This window comes from Macaca fascicularis, chromosome 8 (assembly GCF_037993035.2).
Source record: "Macaca fascicularis isolate 582-1 chromosome 8, T2T-MFA8v1.1".
In the NCBI taxonomy this organism is placed as follows: Eukaryota; Metazoa; Chordata; class Mammalia; order Primates; family Cercopithecidae; genus Macaca; species Macaca fascicularis.
Window position 1 is genome coordinate 126280991 of NC_088382.1, and position 20811 is coordinate 126301801.

The window sequence follows — 20811 nt, forward strand, 5'->3', positions numbered from 1 at the left end:
CATAAAGAATTTACAAATCACACCTCTAACAACATAGTTGAATTGATTCAGTTAAATTACTCTTACATCCTAAAAAATACGTAGGTTATGTTCAAACTGATTTTCCTTGCTTTTATTTTGCTTGCTTGCTACTTTAAGAATGCTGTAACTCCACAGTAAGATCCCAAGTCTAGAAAATTAGAATGCAGAGGAAATGAACCAACAGAGCATACACTCCACAAGGGCAGGGGCCATGGTCAGTTTTACCTGTTAATATATCCCTTCCATCTAACATAGTCACCCTCAAATTTGTGTTGACTCCAATTTAAGGTATCACCATGGGTAGGAGGGCAAAAGAGCAGAAACTCTTCAAGGCAATTTGGCAATACAGGTAAAAGGGCTGACATTTTACATACCCTTTGGCTCCAAGTCTACATCAAAGATTATCCTAAAGAAATAATTATGTATGTGAGCAAGTGCTTGGATTCTAGAATGTTCTAGGTCCTGAGCTTTTTAAAGTAAAACCCAGCTAACAACCCAATATCCTGGATAGGGTGCCTGGAGTGCCTCCCTCATCATGAATACATGCTGAGTGGCTGCCGCATACCAACCAGAGTTCTGCACGCTTCACCCCAGCTCCCAACAAACGTCTTCAACACTCGCAGCTACCTTGTGAGGTAAGAGACCTGCTCCCATTTCTCATCTCATCTGGTTGACAAAAAGTGAGGGCCAGGGAGGTTAAGTAACTCATGAAAAGGAGGAGCCAGGTTTCAATCTGGCTGCCTGATCCTAGAGCCCCAGTAGTGCCTTCAAAACAATGTTGTCCAAAAAATGGATTTCTCGACTCTCCTGATCTTTCACCCATCTCCTTTTTTGATAACCCTCCTAGGGGACCATCATCTAAAATTCTCAAAGGCACACCACCACCAGCTGGCAGGTCTCACTGATTTGGCGGTGCACAAACAGCAAAATCTGTGATAATCTTTAAAATAGAAAAATTACTAAAATACATTTTTCCCAGTGTACTACTATTCTCCTCATTCCTCATTCACAACACTTGCTGTTAGCAGAATTATATTTCATGGTTTGGGAAGACAAATGTGAAGTCCTAAATAATATAAACAAGATGAAGTTTACTTGCGGTGACATGATTCTTTTCATTAAAATTTCTGTGTCCTGTCCGGGAGTGGTGGCTCATGCCTATAATCCCAGCACTTTGGGAGACAGAAGCAGGCGAATCACTTGAGGTCAGGAGATGCAGACCAGCCTGGCCAACATGGTGAAATCCCATCTCTACTAAAAATACAAAAATTAGCCAGGCGTGGTGGCACATGCCTGTAGTCCCAGCTACTCTGGAGGCTGAAGTGGGAGAATCGCTTGAACTCGGAAGGCGGAGGTTGCAGCGAGCTGAGATCACGCCACTACACTCCAGCCCGAGAGACAAAGTGAGACTCTGTCTTTAAAAAAAAAATATCTTGTGTCCCATGGCCTATGAGTACGGAGACTGGTTGACCATCACCTGCAGAAATGAAAAGGCAGAATGACCGGAATTACGCCAGGTGATTCCAGGTCCGGAGACAAGGAATTCCTGGGCAAGTACAGGAAGCATGGACATCTCTTGGGGTGCTCATTTGGGAGCAGCGAAGTATAAAAATCCAAAAAAAAAAAAAAATTCACAATAGGTGCCAGGGTCTCTGAGTCAGGAGCTGGGATAAGTAGTTGGGAGAAGTGGATTGAAAGGTGGCACCTGAGAGGCAGCAAAAGTGGTGAAACTTCTGGTCAAGGCTTGTTTTAGCTTTCAGAAATTAAGTATAAGCAAACAAAAGTAAGCTAGAGAAAAAGAGAAAATACATCTAAAATCAAATGAGCAAGCAGTCAAGATTTTGTTTTATTTTATTATGGCTAGAAAGACACTGTTAGAGCCAAAATCGGCAATGACACTAAAGAAATCCTCTGTGCTTTTCAATATGCAAATATATTTCTTCCAAGAGTTGCCCTGGTGTGATTTCAAGAGTTCATGTCAACTTCTTTTCTGGAAACTTCCTTTTCTTAGTTGTTGTATTCTTGAAGAGCCTGGGCCATGAAGAGCTTGCCTAAGTTTTGGGCAGTGAACTCCTTGATGTTCTGGCAGTAAGTGTTTATCTGGCCTGCGCATTTGAGAAAGAGATAGAGCCATAATGTTCCACAAATTGTAAAATGATCCAGAAAGCTAGTCAAACAGAAAAATCAGCATAAAACAGAATCACCTGTATATTGTTTTGAATCCAGAGTTTATTTTTCCATAAGGGATAAGAAATACAAGTTCTCAAACTACTCCTCAAAAGCTTATCAGCCCTAAGGACATAAGAGCTGTCAGTCAAAAGGACTGACTAAGTAGATCAAACCAATGCTGTACAACTGAGAAAACAGAGAAAACGGCATTGACTAGCCTTCACAGATAGAAAGGAGATACTAACAATACATTACAGAGCTGCAAACCAGCCAGACCCACTGGACCCAGATGTGAACAAGTATGGTTAGGTTTTCAGTTTGTGCTTTGAGTATGTTAAGGAGTTTTCCTATGAGTCAAGACAGAGTAAGAGTAGAGAGTTCACTTGAAGAAAGGGCTCCATCATTGCTTTTTATGTCTTTAATGATCTAATCCATCCAACAGTTACATCAGTTACACGCTTCTTCAAAATATAAGGATTTCAATTCTGTTTGAATTGGACCTTTGGGAAGGAATTGTGTCTCATTTCCAAATTTAATTTGTATGTACACTAGAAAATGTTAAGGAATTTGGAATTTCCTCCCACATTACAAACGTATTAGTAGAATTGAGAAACTGCCAATGAGCTTTTGAGTAGGATTTTCACTTTGATAAAATCTTCTCACAGGTTAAGTCTGATTGAATCAAATGGCATTTAGCATTTCTATAAGATTATAGCCAAATAAGGGCATGAATGCCATACATTCAAAATCAAGTCCTAGCACAGGACACAGGACCGCTACTGCTTAAAGGTGCTATTAAACATTAAGTATAACCAGAAAAAGTTCATCCAGAAATATATTCGTGCTGCCACAATTTAAGTCCAAATAAGGGAAATAATTTCCTAAATTCAAGTCAAGTACCAACTGTACAGGGCAGGGCTGGAAGAGGAATAGTAAGAGGCCTGAGCTAAGTGATCTTCTGCATTAAGACTGTAAACAATTTTTCTGGCTTTCCCTGAAAAAGGACTCATTTTACAAAGTTTACAATGCCATCTCAAAAATGTTTAGAAACATGGAGTGAAGCACTGAAAGGATCTGGACAAAATAACAAACTCTTAGAAGTTCTTAGATTTCAGATATTACAGGTGCTAGATTCAAATTCATCCTGCAACTATTTCAAATATACTAGCTTTTATGGCGTGCTTTTCTGTTTGTAAATTTCTCACTGTCTTCTGCTTCCCGAGCAATGAACAAAACCAGCCAGGTTTTGCACGGGGCAACAATACCTGCAATGAGCAGCGAGTCCATCCTGGCAGGGGGCTGTGGCGGTTTGAAGAGTTTGGACAGGTCCTCCTCAGGGAGCGGGGGTTCTCCTCGGCTCTGGCGCTGCATATTCTCCTGCTGGCGACGCTGCTGATACTGAAATTCAAAGGGAAAAGGATTTGGTTATATTTCTCTGAGGAGAAAAAAAAAGACGTCCTTCCGCTACACAACCAACAGAACCCTACTGCTCTGAATTACAACCTCAGTTTTTATCAGCGGCAACACTTGGTAACTTACGTGTAAGAAGTTAAATACGCCAATAGTAGAAGAAAATTCCTTTGCTGAAAACTCTAGTGTCTCGAGTTTTCACTCTGAGCTCTCAGAGTCTATAACTAATGATTCAGAAAACAAAACTAGTTATGTAAGTAACAGGGGGCTTAAAGGGAAAGCTCGTGATTAGTAAGGTAAAGGGAGTTTCTTTACCATTTATGACAATGGGGTAATAAATGATTCATCCTAATTTTAATGACTAAGTAATGAACTGGAAATTCTGGAAATTCTTTCACCTTTACTCCTATTGACCTAAAATAACAATATAGACTGCTATGTTCACTACTGTTACAACTTTTTTTTCTTTTTGACAGAGTCTCACTCTGTCACCCAGGCTGGAGGGTAGTGGCACAATCTTGGCTCACTGCAACCTCCGCCTCCCAGGTTCAAGCAATTTTCCTGCCTCAGTCTCCCTAGTAGTTGGGTTTACAGGCGCCCACCACCACACCCGGCTAATTTTTGTATTTTTGGTAGAGATGGGGTTTCACTATGTTGGCTAGGCTGGTCTTGAATTCCTGACTTCATGATCCACCCACCTCAACCTCCCAAAGTGCTGGGATTACAGGCAAGAGCCACCACTCCTGGCCTATAATACGTTACTACTCTTAACAGATAATCGTCTGTACCTTAGCTCCATAGCTAAGGATGGATACTATTAATAGCTCAGATAATGCTTCAAATACTTTCAAACTCTGGATTCCTATGATTCGCTGAAGAGAAAGTAGGGATATATATAAACTTTTACTATAAACTTATAGATCAACTACAATAAGAGCTAATAGCTACGACTGCTCGCAACAGTGAAGCACATAATATCCCATACACAACCTTAAAATGTCAGGTAATGAGAAACCAAGGTGGGCTAGTAAAAATTTAGTCTTTGGATTCCTAAGAAAATCAAGGGAAACAACAATTCTTTCTAGTGAAGGAAAGTAACTTGCTTTGTGAAGATTCCTGTATTCATTATGGGGTAACTCATAGGAAACAAATATTCAATTTGATACCCTGGGTGAGTCCTTCACCTACAGGAAAAACCAGCAGGAAAATGAAATCCAGCTGAGATGATTGTTTTCCTTCTCAGTTTATCAGACATTTGTAACCACTCCCATCTTTTCAGTTAAAAAAATATATATATATATACTGATTTACATGTTTTCTCAATTCTAAGCTGGCAGAAACAAAGTACTTTAAATTTCACTATATATTATATATGAACTCTGATATTAAGAAAAAATTAAAATACAACATTCTCAGAATCACTTAGTTGTGCTTAGAATTCTATATTTAACAATGCTCTGTTTAAAGTACATTGTAATGAACAGAGTAGTCATATATAAATACTACTTTCACAGATAAACATTCTGGAATCAACTTATCTATGAATCAAATGCTAAGAACACTTTAGAGCAGTATAGTCCAAATACAATATTCCAGGAACTGTGAAAACCATGTGGCCTGCAGGCAATATGAATAAAGGTTAAATGGCCACAGCCATAGATGTGTGCATATGAGAATATTCGGATAATTCCAGGGTTTTTGTCTGTATTATACTATCTACTTCACAGCAGTTGGTCTATTATTTCCTATCAAAATTGCTTGCTCTTAATCACAATTGCTCAGTTTTTTAAATGAACTGAAGATTGCTAACTATGCCGCAATAAGCCACTGCCATACCAATTATAGTTAGTAAAGAAATGTGCTGTGACATTCTGGAATCTCTTTGCTTCTATTTTCTCAATAAATGTACCTCTTATTTGCACAACCTTGGCATTACAATCTGAGTTTAATATAATAGCTCTTTTTAACACAGGTATGTTTAAGTATAACATGTAAATAACATGTTACGAACATGCCATATAAATAATAATCTTTTAAAAATATAATATAGAGTAACTAGCTAACAGTCAGTGCTTTACCAAAGATAATTTAGGCCATTTTGAACATGACTCTTGAAATACATGAAACTTAGAAATACATGTTTGTTGAATTTTTCCACAATACCAACCTGATGTTTCTGCTGCTGTTGTTTACTAGTATTCCTCATGTATGTATTGTATTTAACTATATCTTGGCTCATTTCATCCACTCTGTCCATCAGCAACTGTAGATTCTTCCCCAAATGATTGCTGAAATGTAAAGTAAACATACTGACAGGTCTTACTTTAAGTTATAGCTTTGCTACTGCTCTAAACAGTTTTAAGATATGAACTTGAACTGGCTTTTGCTAAAAGAATGAGAGCACACATATGCATAAGAGCAAGGGCAGAGGAAAAAATCTGAGTCAACTTGTTACTAAACTTTCCATACCGAACTTCCAACTATAATCTCAGGGATACCTGAAATAGCTGAGTTTCTTATTGAGAGAGCATAGGTATGTGAGGGTAGGAACTGTGAAACATACTTAGTGAGCCATCTATAATACATATTTCTTACACCAAGTTCAGTATTCCCAAACTCTTTTCATTAACTTACCCCTGCCCAAATGCATTCCATAACATTTAAATCAGTAGTCACAGGAAAGAACCATACAGATTATGACATCTGGCACATGATTTCTCTATCTAGAAGGTTTTAAATGAGCAATGCCAAGCTTTATTCTACAAAACCTGATGAACAGGCTCCTTTCCTCTTACCTTTCCCAGAATCTGTAGTACAGTCTTTCATATTTCTTATTCTCTCCAGAAATTTCTATTGCAGCTCAGTTACCAACATCGCTTTATAAAGTGATGTAATGATTGACACAATGACCAGCATATTCATTGATTTCTGCCTGCAACTTACCTCCTACCATGGTAACGCCTGGACAGCTACTATATTTTTAAAATAGCGAGCTTCTAAAGAGTAGTGCCCATTCATTAACTGCCAAGAGATATTTACTAAACTCCTATTATGTGCCAGCCTTAGTACTAGAAAACAGGGAGACAACAGTGAATAAGACATACATTACATGTTCTGTATCTTCATTGATCTTATAACTGATTAGGGATGGAGGAGAAAGAGAAGGGGGAGGTGAAGAGACACTTACTTTAGATAGCACAATCAGAATATCTCTTTGAGGAGATGACAGACTGAAAGTGAAAGATGAGCCAGCTATGCCAAAAATATTCTAAGCAAAAGAAAGTACAAGTCCTGAATGCCTGAGATGAGCAAGAATTAGGCAGATTTGATAAAAAGAAGAGGCCTGGCATGGCTAGAGCACAGTGATTGGGTCAGGAAGACCAGACAAGCACATGTGGGAAGCTCATTAGCACCATACAGCTCCCCAGCAATGTAGTTTGTTGTGAATGAGACCTCACAACTGCAATGTTAATGATACCCTGGAGTTGCACATGTTTATGACACATTTTGCCTAAATTTTAAAATGATCATTTTGCTGCTATGCAAATAGACTGGAGAGGAGAAACCAGGAGGTTAGTTAAAAGTCTACTGTAGGGTGTTGGCGAGGATGTGGAAAAATGAAAACACTCATACATTGGGGTGGGAAGGTAAAGTGATACAGCTACTGTGGAAAACAATTTGGTGGTTCCTCAAAAAGCTAAACCAAATTACCAAATAACCCAGCAATTCCACTCTTACGAATATACCCTATGAATATGTATATACCCTAGGGAATTAAAAATATATACTCACACAAAAACTTATACATGTATGTTAATAGCTACATTATTCTTAATAGTCAAAACTAGAAACAATGTAAAATTCCATCGAATGATGAATATTATACATCCATACAGTAGAATGTTATTTGGCCTTAAAAATGAATAAAGTACTGATACACCCCACAATATGGATGAACCTTGAAAACATCTGCTATGGGAAAGAAGGTAGACAAAATTTTTTTTTTTGGAGACAGTTTCACTCATCATCCAGGCTGGAGTGCAGCGGGGCGACCTTCACCTCCCAGGCTCAAGCAATTCTTGTGCCTCAGCCTCTCGAGTAGCTGGGACTACAGGTATGTGCCACCACACCTGGCTAGATTTTTTCTATTTTCAATAGAGATGGGGTTTCGCCAGGAACTCCTGACCGCAAGAGATCCTCCCACCTCGGCTTCCCGAAGTGCTGGGATTACAGACATGAGCCACTGCTCCTGGCCAGGACTCTGTTTTATAAAATATACAGAATTGGCAAATCTGTAGAGATAGAAAGTGACTAGAGGCTGCCAGGACTTAGGGGAATGGGAATGACAGCTTAATGGGTTTGGGTTCCTGTTCAGGGTGATGAGAATGTTCTAGAGCTAGTAATGGTTGAACAACATTGTGAATATACTAAAAACGACTAAAGTGTACGTTTGAAAAGGGTTTAAATGGTCAATTTTTTCTCTATTTTAAAAACTGCACCTCTGGCAAACAATCTATCGTGATATTACAGAGAGAAATTGTGGTGACTTGAACTAGGATGGTGGCAGTGAGCATAGAGAAAAGTGAGCAGAACTGAGAGAGATTCTGGAGGCAGAGCAGGCAATCTTTATTTGCTAGGGGGCACAAGAGAGGAATGGAGGGTGACTCCCAGTCTTCTGGCAGCTGGTTATTACATTTACCGAGAAGGATAAAGGGCTGGGATTACAGGCATGGGATTACCTTTTAATCCCAGCCTGGCACTACCTAGATAACTTTCGTCCAGTAAATGGTCTGATGACTTCACCTGTTGAGGAATCAAGTGCTTCTTTCTTATTTATTTTATTGTGTTGTAATTTTTAAAATCACTTTTAACTTCAAAACAATTCTTCTCTGGATACAGTGTATTTGCTTCTGTTTTACCCTAATTTCTAAATAGTTGATTTAAATTCACTGAGACTTAAGTATTTGAATTGGGCAAGGCTGGGGAAAAGAGAGGCAGACAGCGGTCAAAGTGCAATGACTTAAAAACATACTACAAGTCTGGAATCTATCTTCAGGACAGTGGGAAACCAGCTAAAGATTTTAAGCAAAGGAGTAACATGAGCATCTAATTTGCATTTAGCAAGATCATTACAATTTTGAAAGAGGAAAAGGTCAAGAACATGAAGTCAGGAAACTGTGAAAGTAATGAGGAAGAGAAATAAGGTCCTAGACTAAGGCGTTAAAAGTCACAGGAGTAAGACAAAATCGTCCCATGAGTACATGTGTGAGAAGACAGACCCTGAGGGACACGGACAGAGATGAGCGGAGGGTTCACTGTGGAAAATGAGGGGAAACCCAGAAGAGCTATAGTTTCACAGGCTCCTAGGAAAGGATCTCAGGAAGAAGGCCTTATCAACATATTACGTGCTGAAGAGTCTAAACTACTCAGTGATGTAGTGACATCAAAGTCTTTTGTGACTTTGGAGGGAGGTCTTACTACATACAATGGGTGGAACACTACAAACTGTTGTCAATCACTGGGAAATCAGTGGGAAATGAGGAAACAGTGACATCAAAATTCTATCGAGAAGTTTGATTATGAAACAAATAGAAAAATTCAGCAGAAGACAAAAGGAGATGGACACTAATGGCATGAGATCAAAAAGTATTCTTTTCATAAGTTTTCTTTTGAGATGGGGGACATAAACAAGTTTAAATGTCTTTGTTTTTAGGAGATGCATGCTGAAGTATTTAGGGGTTAAAAGTCATGTCTACAATTTACTTTCAGATGGTTCAGAAAGAAAAAGTGGTGTTTATGTATGTAGATAGAGTGCAAATGTGGCATCATATACAATTGGTGAATCTAAATGAAAGGTTTATGGATGGATGTTCACAGTGTTTTTCTTTCAAATTGTCTAAAGAGTTGAAAATTTAAAAATAAATTTTTAATTGGAAAAACAAGCCTATAAAGATTTAAAAAAAAAAAAAAAACTAGTATAGAAAGAAACTGAAAATCTATGAAGAAGGAAGGAGTACATCAATCTAATGAGGTCCTGAGAACGCAAGAAGACGGGGGGCACCGGCTTCAGATTTCTGATCCTTTCATTTTTACCAATGCGGAACGTGAAGCCCAAAGGGCTATGTTAAGTATAAGAAATGTCATTAGCTACGTGATTAGTTGTTAAGTCATTTATGTCATTAATTGCAAAAGGAAATCAAAGAAAGAAAAGATCGTCACCAATGCTGTGGCTGGGAGGTTAAGGGGAAAGCAGTGACAGTAGGGAAAAAATAACAGCACAGGAGAGGTACTGTCATATGCAGAGAAAAATCTATTATTTATACCCAGACCTTAACTCTTGGAGGTTGTTTACAGTAATGAGAAAGGCACTACTAAAACAGACCCACTGTTTCTACCAGAAAAGTCTTTAATATAAAGTACTAATACTATCTGCTGCAAGTATATGAAGTTATTGTGAAAGAACACTGCCACAAGCACAAATATGTGGACTTTACGTATTTCATAACTTTTATATTATGATAATGCTCTTCGGAAAAAACAAATCAGAAACACACACACACACACACACACACACACACACACACACACACACACACACAAATCTGTGTACTACAGGCCTTAAAGTGGCATCAGAAATTAACACTGACAGAAAATCAGACCACTACCAAGACCAACTTTGTGAGAATCTTTTCAGTACCAGTTTAACTAGGATGCTGAAACAGGGACTTACTGTTAGGAGTTTCAGTAACATTGCCTTTTCTTTTATTGCCAAGCAAATAAAGAACTGAAAACAGATAACTTAAACAGATGTGAACCAGCACATGAAGTGTTAAGTCTGCTCTGGCTACAGTATCAATTTATGCTTATAATCCTTAATGTACGATGCCCACCCTTAGTTTACTTTTTTTAAAAGAGGAAATAAAAACAGAATTGTTTTATATGTGTGAAAAGCTGAACGCCTGTGTTACACATTTTTAAAAACTAATAAAGGCTGTCATGGAATAACTATTGTTAGAACTTCCACCTAATAAAATGAAAATCAAAAATTAGAATTTTTCAACAAAAGCAAATGCAGTATGTTTTAGTTGTCACATAGAACAAATTTATCAGTCACATCAAAGAAACCAGTGCCCATGTATAGGCTCTGAAAGGAAAGACCAAGTTTAAGCACCTGCATAAGAAAGATTTCTGATGAGGTTTCTTATAAAAACTTTAATGGCAACTGGCCTGAGCCATCATCACACAACTACTGTTAGAAATTAAACACTGAGATGTACAAAACATATCTTTCTGTCTTCTAAAATACTATAATCGATTTGGTTCAATGTAAGAGTCTAGTAGCAAAAACGCACTGCTTCAAGGTTGCTTCATTCTTCTTCCTCCTAACAGAACACGAATTTACACTTTCAATAATTTCATATGGAAAGCAAAGAAATGGGGCCTCTTTTCCTCGTTTACATAAAAATACAGAAGACAAAAACTATAATAAAATATTTGTCTAGGTCTCAGTTGCTAGGGCAAACTCAGAACATTTTCTTGGTTATTATAAATGCTGCTTTGGACAAACGGACATTACAGACCAGCTCATTGGTAAAGTTAAAGCACCATCAGGGATGTATTTCTTTTGTATGCTCAATAAAGGAAGCCTGGGAAAAGGTGAAGACATGAATTATGTAAGCAAAAGCTTTCATGCAGTAAATTTAAAATTATTATATAACTATATACTTAATACATCAAATTATAACCTTGTATGCTGAAAAAGGTTCTTAGCTAAACACTTTAAATACAGGTGTGCCGAGTGTGTTTGTAAAAACAATAAAGAAAAATATGACCTTCTAAAATAGACAAATTAAAGGACTATTATGAATATATGTTTGCAGTCAAACAGTATACTCTTCGGTGCCAAATTAGCCTTGCAACCTGGCTGTGTTACTCAGCACTCCATTTACATTCATCGTCCATCTCCCTGCCCTGTTAAGACTTTCTTGTGGCCTTTTGATCAATTAATGCAATGGAAGGTGGCGCTTCACCCACAGTCCTACCCATGCCAGAGCATGAAGAAGAACACTGATGTCTCTGGCCCTTCTGGGTTCATCCCACTTGCCTTATCTCGAGGAAGTACAACGTCTGTACACTTTTTTTTTTTAACAAGTCTCTAAGATAACTAGAAATCTGATAAATAATTTAGTCTGCTCCAAACTGGTTGCTTAAGAAAACACACCTTGTTTCTTTCAGCCAACAAGCATATATTGATTCGTTACCTACTCTGACCATTTAATTTCATTCCACAGGTCTGCTGCTAGCCTCCTTCCACCACAGACAAAATAATCACTAACATAACGCTCAAAGGGCATTTAAGAGGAGCTATACATGTGGCTCTATTCACATTTCTGTTAAGAGTAATAGATGAAGGGGGAAATAAACATTAATTTCACAAAGGGAACAATACTTCCTTTTGGAAACCTCAGTCTGCATTTTACAAATATAATAAACATTATCTCAGCAACTAGATAGCTAAGGCAGTTATGCTGGAGGAAATCGTATCACCAACTAAAATAGCTGAAGCCAGTATAAGGTTCAGAAAATTCAAATTTTAGTTGAAAACTCAAACAACTGGAACTTTACAACTGCAAGAGTCTGCATCTGAACAAGGGCAAGTACAGCCAGTAAAAGAAAAACGCATTTCTGTTCTTTTCCTGAGCATTATTAAACATCCAGACATAATACCCTAAGCCTCTTAGGATCGTGTACAAGAAATAAAGCTGAGCCATATAAAAAAGCCCTCCCTCATAGGCACTGACCTTATCAAAGCACAAATGATACAGCAAAGAAGGCAGCAGAGGGTTCTCCTAATATGAGCAATTGGTATTCAAACAATGTGTCGTTTCATACGATCAGTTTGGCGTTTTTCCCTGAGATCCTAACAAGGCCACACTATTACTCCATGTTATACAGGTTTTAAGAACCTATAAATGTTCTTAAGTAATTGTTTTCTTGTTTCACAGGTAAAGTTTATGTGAAAGAATCTTTTGCAGAAAGTTCTAAAAAATGGGACTTTTGATTAGGCAGGGCCACTTACCTGCTGGCAAGGCTGAGCAACTCATGTTTATCTGCAACAGCTGACTTCTTTTCAAGTTCCCACATTAGGACATTGATCAGATGTGAATTTTTAATTACAATCGGCACTTCTTCAAACATGTACTCAAAGGTGATATTTGCTTTTTTCAAACTGTGAAGCATGTTAAAAATACTTTAGTCTGATGGTCAAAAGTAGGTGCTAAATTGACTATTTCATAAAATTTACCTAATTATAGGCCCTATCCAAGATCTTTGTTTCATTAACACTCTTTAAAAAAAAAGTAGAGAAACTAGAGTTTTACAGAGTCAAACATAAGTTAGGTCATTTGAGTAACTTTGAAAATGATCTGAATTTGAGCTAAAGCCCAGAAAATAAGATTCTTGGCAGAAGAAACTACTCATTCTTTGTAATCAGGTATCTTTAAAATTTCACTGATACTAAAATGTAAATGTCACAGTAAGTTATGCTACACAACCTACATCTACAACTTAATTTAAAATAGCTAGAAATGAGAAATACTCTATTTCTTGAAAAGTTCATTTTAAAAGCCTCTTCAATTAAGAGTTTAACAAGTAGCAGAACACTCAAGGAGACTCCAGATACAATAGTTAGAACACGCCAAGAACACAGTTTCTCATAGTTTAGTTATAGCTACCACATCCAGGAATTGTCCATGAGGATTTTTCTTTTAAAATTCTCTGTACCTTAACTTTTTAGGAGCCAAATGGGAAACTAGAGATGAACTGTCCTGCATGAAGTCAAAGCCATTAATTTTGATTCAACAGGAACTAAAAATTTCTATAATTAACAGAAAATGGAAGAATTCTAAGTATTTAATTGATTTAAAGTAAATATTACAATGCCATTGAATAGGATCCCAAAACAGCTCCATCCATTAATTCTCTGCATACCTGTCACCCATAAAATTGCCAATAAGCCACATTCTTTAACAAATTCTTAAAATATTTATATCTTTCCCACCCCCTCATTAAACAAGGGTTCGGAAAATAAGACACACAGCTCACAACCAGTCTGACACAGAGCTTACAATCGGACAGCCACTGATCACTCTTTCCACCTCCCTTTATTCAATCATTTATTTCTTCGAATCCAGTAGCTAATTAATTCCCATTCTAACTGAATTCACCCTTGCTGAGAACAACAGATGAGACATTCCCTAAAGAATAATTTAAACACGGAAAGGGATAGAGCAAGCAGCACTTGGCATGCAGAAAACTTCTACAGTCCACATGGCAAAAGCATTACTGCACCACAACCGAGGATGCAAGAGACGTGGCAAAGAAAAATCTTAACAGAAAAATACCCAACCCTTTACCAGATGCCCCCAAACACTTACGCTTCAGGGGAAAAATCCTTTTCTTTACAAACTTCCATCAGTTTAGGAGTCAGTCTGTAAGCCTTTAGTGAGAGAGACCCTTGGGCAGTTTTTATGGGATCTCAAACAAGGAAAGAGAAACAAATTACTAAGAATTTTGTCACTACCATGCTTGAAGAGCATTGGTTCTAGGCACATTCTGTTGCATATCACACAATCTTTGCAAAATAAAGATCAAAATAAACAACCAGAACACAATTTGAAGCCGACTCAAACCACTATATAGCAAGTAGCACTCGAAAATGCAGGAATACCTCTATCTATGCTACTTATGATAATTTCCTGTCAAAAACTAAACATACAAGAGTTATTTTCAAATTCATTCCTCAGCAAGAATCAGTAATCTTGCTGAAAATTAAATGTATCATATGTTCTAGACATCTTGTATAATTAGGAAATCACTGATAAATATTAAACATGAAAATCCACTGCATATACTTGGGTAGCTCTTCATTCAACTTAAAATGAATAGCCCTGCACACAAAATGTATCCATCCTAATAATCACTGTTCACATTTCTTCGTTAAAACAGATTGTAAAAACCATTCAAGTCAAACTGCTATCACAGAAGTGTCTTTTTGGAGAAACTAATTTTGTCAAAACTAACCGCTGAAACACTCCATGCGTAAGGGAGCTTAGCACTTGCTGCATGATAACAGCTCTGGCATGCCAATATTCGCCTAAAACCTGTGTTAACATTCATGTTGTCTGAAACTTAACACAGTGAAACTTTTTGCAATAGGTGATAAAATGAAAACCAAAATAGATTGAAACAAGTGGAAAATTCATCAAGGTCTGATGATGCAATGTTTCCAGCCAATATAAGTACACTTTAACAACTTGTTCTTTACTGTAATCCAATTGTTAACATACTGAAACAATTTTGGGGCAGCTCATAAGATTGATCGTATTCATTAGTATTTTTTCTGACAGATACTCAGGACGTTACATTTACTTCTCAGCTGGAAACTATATGCAAGTCTGCCAGATATGGCAAACTGTGAGTGTTTGGGGAGGGGGAAGGCTATAAAGCTGTTAAATTGCCTACAGTTCTGATACAGCACAGAACATCTGGTCTGGAGAGCTTGAGGAAACACCATTAAATAGGCCGAAAAGAAAAAAATCTTTGTGCTAAGAAACAGTCCAGGTTTTGTACACTGTTGTCAGAGGTATAAAAAAAACTTGGCACACTGTATTATGATTGGTCAGTCACGTACAGAGCCAGACACTCTAGCAATCGGGGTTTGTTAAGACATCTGGTCTAGTTCCACCAGCCCCTTCAATGAGGGAGGGGAGATGGAGGAATAAAAATGAAGCAGCTACTCCAGCATTCCAAAATGTACACATCAGGGCTCTGATAGCAAGAAAAATAAACAGAAAGAAGGAAACCCTGTCTAGACTGAGCTGCTGCTGAGGCTGCTGCAGAAACAGGGTTGGTATTTACTTGAGAAGGCCTGCCAGACTGCTCATAGAGGCAAAAAAGACAGAAAGCAAAAATAGTAGTAATAATATTAAGGGAAAAAAAGAATAATAAACCTCCTACTAACCATAAATGAGAACGACAGATTCTTCAATGGCATGCTGGTAACTGAACTGAGAGTCCAGGAGCGCCCGGGTAACGAATGAGCCATAGTATGTGGACTGGTACCAGCCCACATGAAGATGATCAATGTTTACATGGCGAAGGCTCCGCATCATTTCCATCTGATATTGGACTGGATGATGGGGAAGAGGAAATTAAAAGAAAAAACTTTTTAATGATGTTACTAACATTAAAAACAAGCCTTTTTGGAAACAAATGTCTACATAACAATTTATTAGCATTAGGGAACAGGAGTCCAGATTTAAAATTCATTCAATTCATATATAAAGCAAAACAAAATTAGGCTTTTAAATAATCGGGTTTCCTTTTATTCTTTAACGAAAAAATATTTTGCAGAAAATGTATAACACACAATATTAATGCCTTGTTGTAACAAAAGAATTATTAAATGTGGCTTCTACTCCCCTTTTTGAAACTCTCAAAATAGTAAATGTTTAAGAAAAATTTGTATAATTACTAAATTGGTTGGTTGTAAGAAGTTTCATTTGAATAAAAGAGGAAGAGTTATTAATCTCTTGTTCAACACAGCTTTTAGAGCTGAAAAACTAAAACCATTAGGAAAACTAAGGGGAAACAATTAACTACCAACCACACTGCTTATATATGAAGAGGATACAGGCTGCAGCTGATTCAAAATACAAGAATACATTTTTGCCTTCATCTGGTGCCCCCTGCTGCATATGCTAAATTTTTTAAAGAATTATTTTTTCTTGTTTGTGTGTTCCTTTGTTAAGTAACAGACACTATTTTTTCCTTAGAATAAAGTTATATTTTAATGACCATGTATAGAATGAAAAGCTTTAGTGACTTTTACTTTTTGTCAAATTAATGACTACAATGTATAATGACTATAATGTATACTATATTAAAGCAGCATTACCAGAAAAACAGATTAAAACAATATAATAAATGACATTTTAAAAAGCAATATAGCACAATAATGCACAACAAATATATAATACAGGAGAAAGCTTTATAGTCAACATAATAGCCATGCTACTTCTATTATTATTATTAATTATTATTAATAATAATTAATATTATTATTTGTTATATGTTTCTAATTATTATTAATTATTAATGAGACAGGGTTTCACTCCCGTTGCCCAGGCTGGAGTACAATGGCATGATCTTGGCTTACTGCTGCCTCCGCCTCCCGGACTCAAGTGATTCTTTTGACTTAGCCTCCCAAGTAGCTGGAGCCTCCCGGACTCAAGTGATTCTTTTGACTTAACCTCCCAAGTAGCTGGAACTACAGGTGGGTACCACCACACCCAGCTAATTTTTGTATTGTATTTTTGTAGAGATGGGGTTTCACCACGTTGCCCAGCCTGGTCTCAAACTCCTGGGATCAAAGGATCCACCCACCTCCGCCTCCCAAAGTGTTGGGATTATAGGCATGAGCCACTGGATTCGGCCTCAAACTCTTTCTATTATAATGAACACATGACCATGCTGAGTAAATGTATTTGCTTAACTTGAAACCTGTTTCATTTTCAAAATTCTTACTCAAGTTTTAGCAAAAGTAAAGTTATACATCTGTCATTCTTTTGGTTAGAGCACTATAGTTTTACAAAGCCAACAAGACTCAGGATCATAAAGTATAAAAGAGTGTTCCTCAGATGGACACAGTCTGATTTTTCATTACTTGTAGGGGAAGAAGTTATAAATCTGCTTATCCCAAGGAAGGTTACAGTTCTCCTGCTAAAAGATGGCAGTCAACTCATCAACTGCTCAAGAATTGTGTGTTTTTTGAGGTTTTTTTTTTTTTGCTATGTAGAAAAGCTAAAAAAAAAAAAAAAAAAAAAGTTATTTTGCCACTATCTGAAGAGACTTTCTTAAGCCTATGGCAATGTTGCAATAGAGCTGGAAGCTGCACTATTGTCAAGATGCACACAGTTTAAGTGCCTGTTTTGAAAGTGGGCTCATTCATTCATAAAAAGAAAAACCAGTGTTAATATAGAGGAAGTTAGGCTACCAAGAGTATGGGGGAGAAGGTGATACTAATACACCAGACACTTTATATACTAAGCCAGTGTTTCTGTATATTTATGAATAAAATACAAAAACAAAGTCATATAATCTATGCTATACTCTAAACCACCATTTCTACCTTAGAAATCTATTTTATACATAATATGATAGCTTGAAAAAGCACTATGAAATATGATAATCTTACACCAATTATTTTTTATCTTCATATTTTATTTCTCTAGCATGTGAGAGGAACCTCACCCCGCCCCCCCAGCTAGTTTAACAGATTCACATCAACCACATAAATTTGGCAAGTGGGACAGAATCATTGCTATGATCTCCTTCTGTTTTGAAATTCCATAATTCTTTTAAATCAGAGTAAAATCACTGATTTGGCTAATAAATTTTAATTAAATTTAATTTACGAGTGAAAAGTCCCAGTTTATTATAAGTAAAATGGGAGCTGAAACTAAATTTGCTATTTATTTTAAAGGGAAAGGGAAGAGGAGAGATTATTAAGCAACTGACAGAACAAGTAAGATTTTAAAAAATCTTTTTTTTAAATCAATACTTACGAAACATATTAGTATTCAATTTAGCTACAACATAAGCAGAGATTAGAGTCTGCCAACGTGTAATAGCAGAAAAGAAAGACTTGGAATATAGAGGTTGAGGTTCTCATGCCAGCTCTGAGATTTCCCCTGTGAGGATCTTGCTGTACAGTTAACAATTCTTCTCTGATATTTAATTTTTCCATCTCCAAAGAGATCTGAGAACCCAATCCCAGTCAAAACGCTATTATTCCACATTGTTCATTGGATATACTAATTATAAATAAAGAATTTTATATTAGCTAGAGGGGCTTCCAGCATGTATTATGATTTAAAATAAAAATACATTCCTCTGAAAAATATTCTATAATCTTGCTAAGTCTCTCCTCAAACAGCTTGAATACAAGAAATTCTCTAACGGCATTTCAGGATACATGAGGTAAAATCTCCAAGATTAGTAGCAAACTTCCAAATTTCTTCTTTATCCACAGTCTTACCTATTCTGCAGCACCTCTGATAAGGATAAGAATGAAAATGAAGTGTTCCCCTAAACTAGGGAAGAAAGTCAAGAAAACCTATAGCCATGTGGAGATACCACTGCTCCAACATATTTCTGGGGACTGAGGAGTAAAGAGAGATCAGCTTCTTTATTAGGAGGAATGAGGTGAGCATTTCCATTTCCTCTTCCATGGTTTAGAATATGACAAAACATTTTGCAAGATTTTGGACACATTTATAAGTCGTTAAGAGTTTTTCATATCACCTAAATATCAGAATAAAGGGGCTAAGAGCAACGATTGGTCAATTAAGAAAATCACTTCAAAAATGTACAATGTACTAGAATTTCACTAATAAACAATGTATGTGTTGGCCTAATCTACGTAAAGTGCCAGGAGATTCTTTATCTTGGTTTGGACTTACCACTCCAGTTTTAAAATTAAAACAAAACTTTTTTTTTAAGTGCCCTCTCAGAGGCATTATATAAAGAAAGGACCTAAACAGTCCGCAAGTGAGTCTTAAAAAGGTGGGGCTGCAGATGCTAGAGCTCCGAAATGAACCACAGTGCACACAGGCCCAGTTCTCACCATGACTGCTCACATGAAGTGCCAAAAAATACAATGTTTGAAGAAAAGAGCTCACTTTGACTTAATAAGGTAAAAAAAAAATTATAATACTGTTTCTGTTTATTATAAGTCAAGGAACAAGAGACACAACTCACAAACAGCCATGTGAACTGCGTTATCTCTGTAGACTTTCAGGTCTGTGTCCCCATTCTTTGAATCCCATCTCCCTTCACCCCCAGTTTCTCCTCCTCTTCCCATTCAAATTTTCAAAAAGTAGAAAGCCAACTCCTGCAAAAGCTTCCTGGTAAACCTAAGTAGGGATACTAAATGAACAGCAACTGTCCCAGTGACCTGTGTCAAAACCATGCTCCTGGCAGGCACCATCAATGGAGCTAAGCTGCCACACCAGCTGACATGTATTTACCCCTCTGGACTATGGTAGGGACAAGGGAACAATCGTGAAATGATGACATGCCGGTTAAGTTTTACACAGGAAGTAAGAAATGGTCGTTCCAGATTCCAATCTCCTGGATGAACACCCTTGCTTTTGCGGCTATGCTAGTTTCTCTCAGGAGTTACACTGGGTGGGTATGTGAGGTGAGCACAAGAGACCCAGTTTGGCTACAAAACAGATAAAACAAGGGAGGGGAGAAGCCTCTGCCTACCTGGAATTGTCTTGTGATGATGATGCCATGTCACAGCCCACAGGCACTGGTGACTGTGAGGTAATGCTCTTTGCCTCTTCATATGCAGGCAGTCCTCACATTTCTGGCTGATTTTAAAAGGAGGGTATTTCACTCCTGAGAAATAAGGCTCAGGAGTGGCTCACACCTCAGAAGGAAGAGAATCATGTCCAAAGAAACAAAAGGAAAAAGGAGGAGGAAAAGAAAAAAAGGCTCCTTGACTCGAAGTGCCAGTTGCCTACTGCTGTGTTAATGCAGACCAATGAAGAAACAGGCACTGATTGGCAAATTTGCAGAGTTGGTCCAGGGTTAGACAAGCTTCAATTTTTGTTCTAAAGTTCTCATATTTAATGGAAGTCAAAAGAGCAATTTCAACCAATGACATTCTCTTCTGAGTTAATGTCTAAATATTCCTGGAGAAATTTTCCAAAGATGAATGGCAAGAGGATAATCCTTTAGGGAGGGAGAACTATTTTAAAATTCATAATGTTTAAGAGAAGGACTTTGTAGAAAATAACCTTTTAGGCATTCTTAGTACAAAAAGCAAACATCCCCACTAAGGAAAAGTAGTATGCAACACATAAATTTCAAAGACAAACTGGTCGGCTGGGCCGTGGCTCATGCCTGTAATCCCAGCACTTTGGGAGGCCGAGGCAGGTGGATTACTTGAGGTCAGGAGTTTGAGACCAGCCTGGCCAACATGGTGAAAACCCATCTCTACTAAAAATACAAAAATTAGCTGGGCATGGTGGCAGGCGCTTGTTAATTCCAGCTACTTGAGAGGCTGAAGTGGGAGAATTGTTTGAGCCCAGAAGGCAGACGTTGCAGTGAGCCAAGATCACGCCACTGCACGATACTTGG

General features: G+C 37.4%; 1 protein-coding gene across 1 annotated transcript in view; it reads right to left on the reverse strand.

The window, feature by feature from the left end:
• Window positions 1-1854: 1854 nt before the first annotated feature.
• EIF3H (eukaryotic translation initiation factor 3 subunit H) overlaps window positions 1855-20811 on the reverse strand; it is a 107415-nt gene continuing 88458 nt past the window's right edge. Inside the window, exons 3-8 of the mRNA XM_005563961.4 lie at window positions 15623-15790; window positions 14037-14136; window positions 12680-12829; window positions 5768-5888; window positions 3456-3588; window positions 1855-2126 (exon numbers count right to left, since the gene is read on the reverse strand). Of these exons, the coding sequence (XP_005564018.1) occupies window positions 2029-2126; window positions 3456-3588; window positions 5768-5888; window positions 12680-12829; window positions 14037-14136; window positions 15623-15790 (770 nt within the window). The 3' untranslated portion in view covers window positions 1855-2028. The remainder of the gene's footprint in view (window positions 2127-3455; window positions 3589-5767; window positions 5889-12679; window positions 12830-14036; window positions 14137-15622; window positions 15791-20811) is intronic.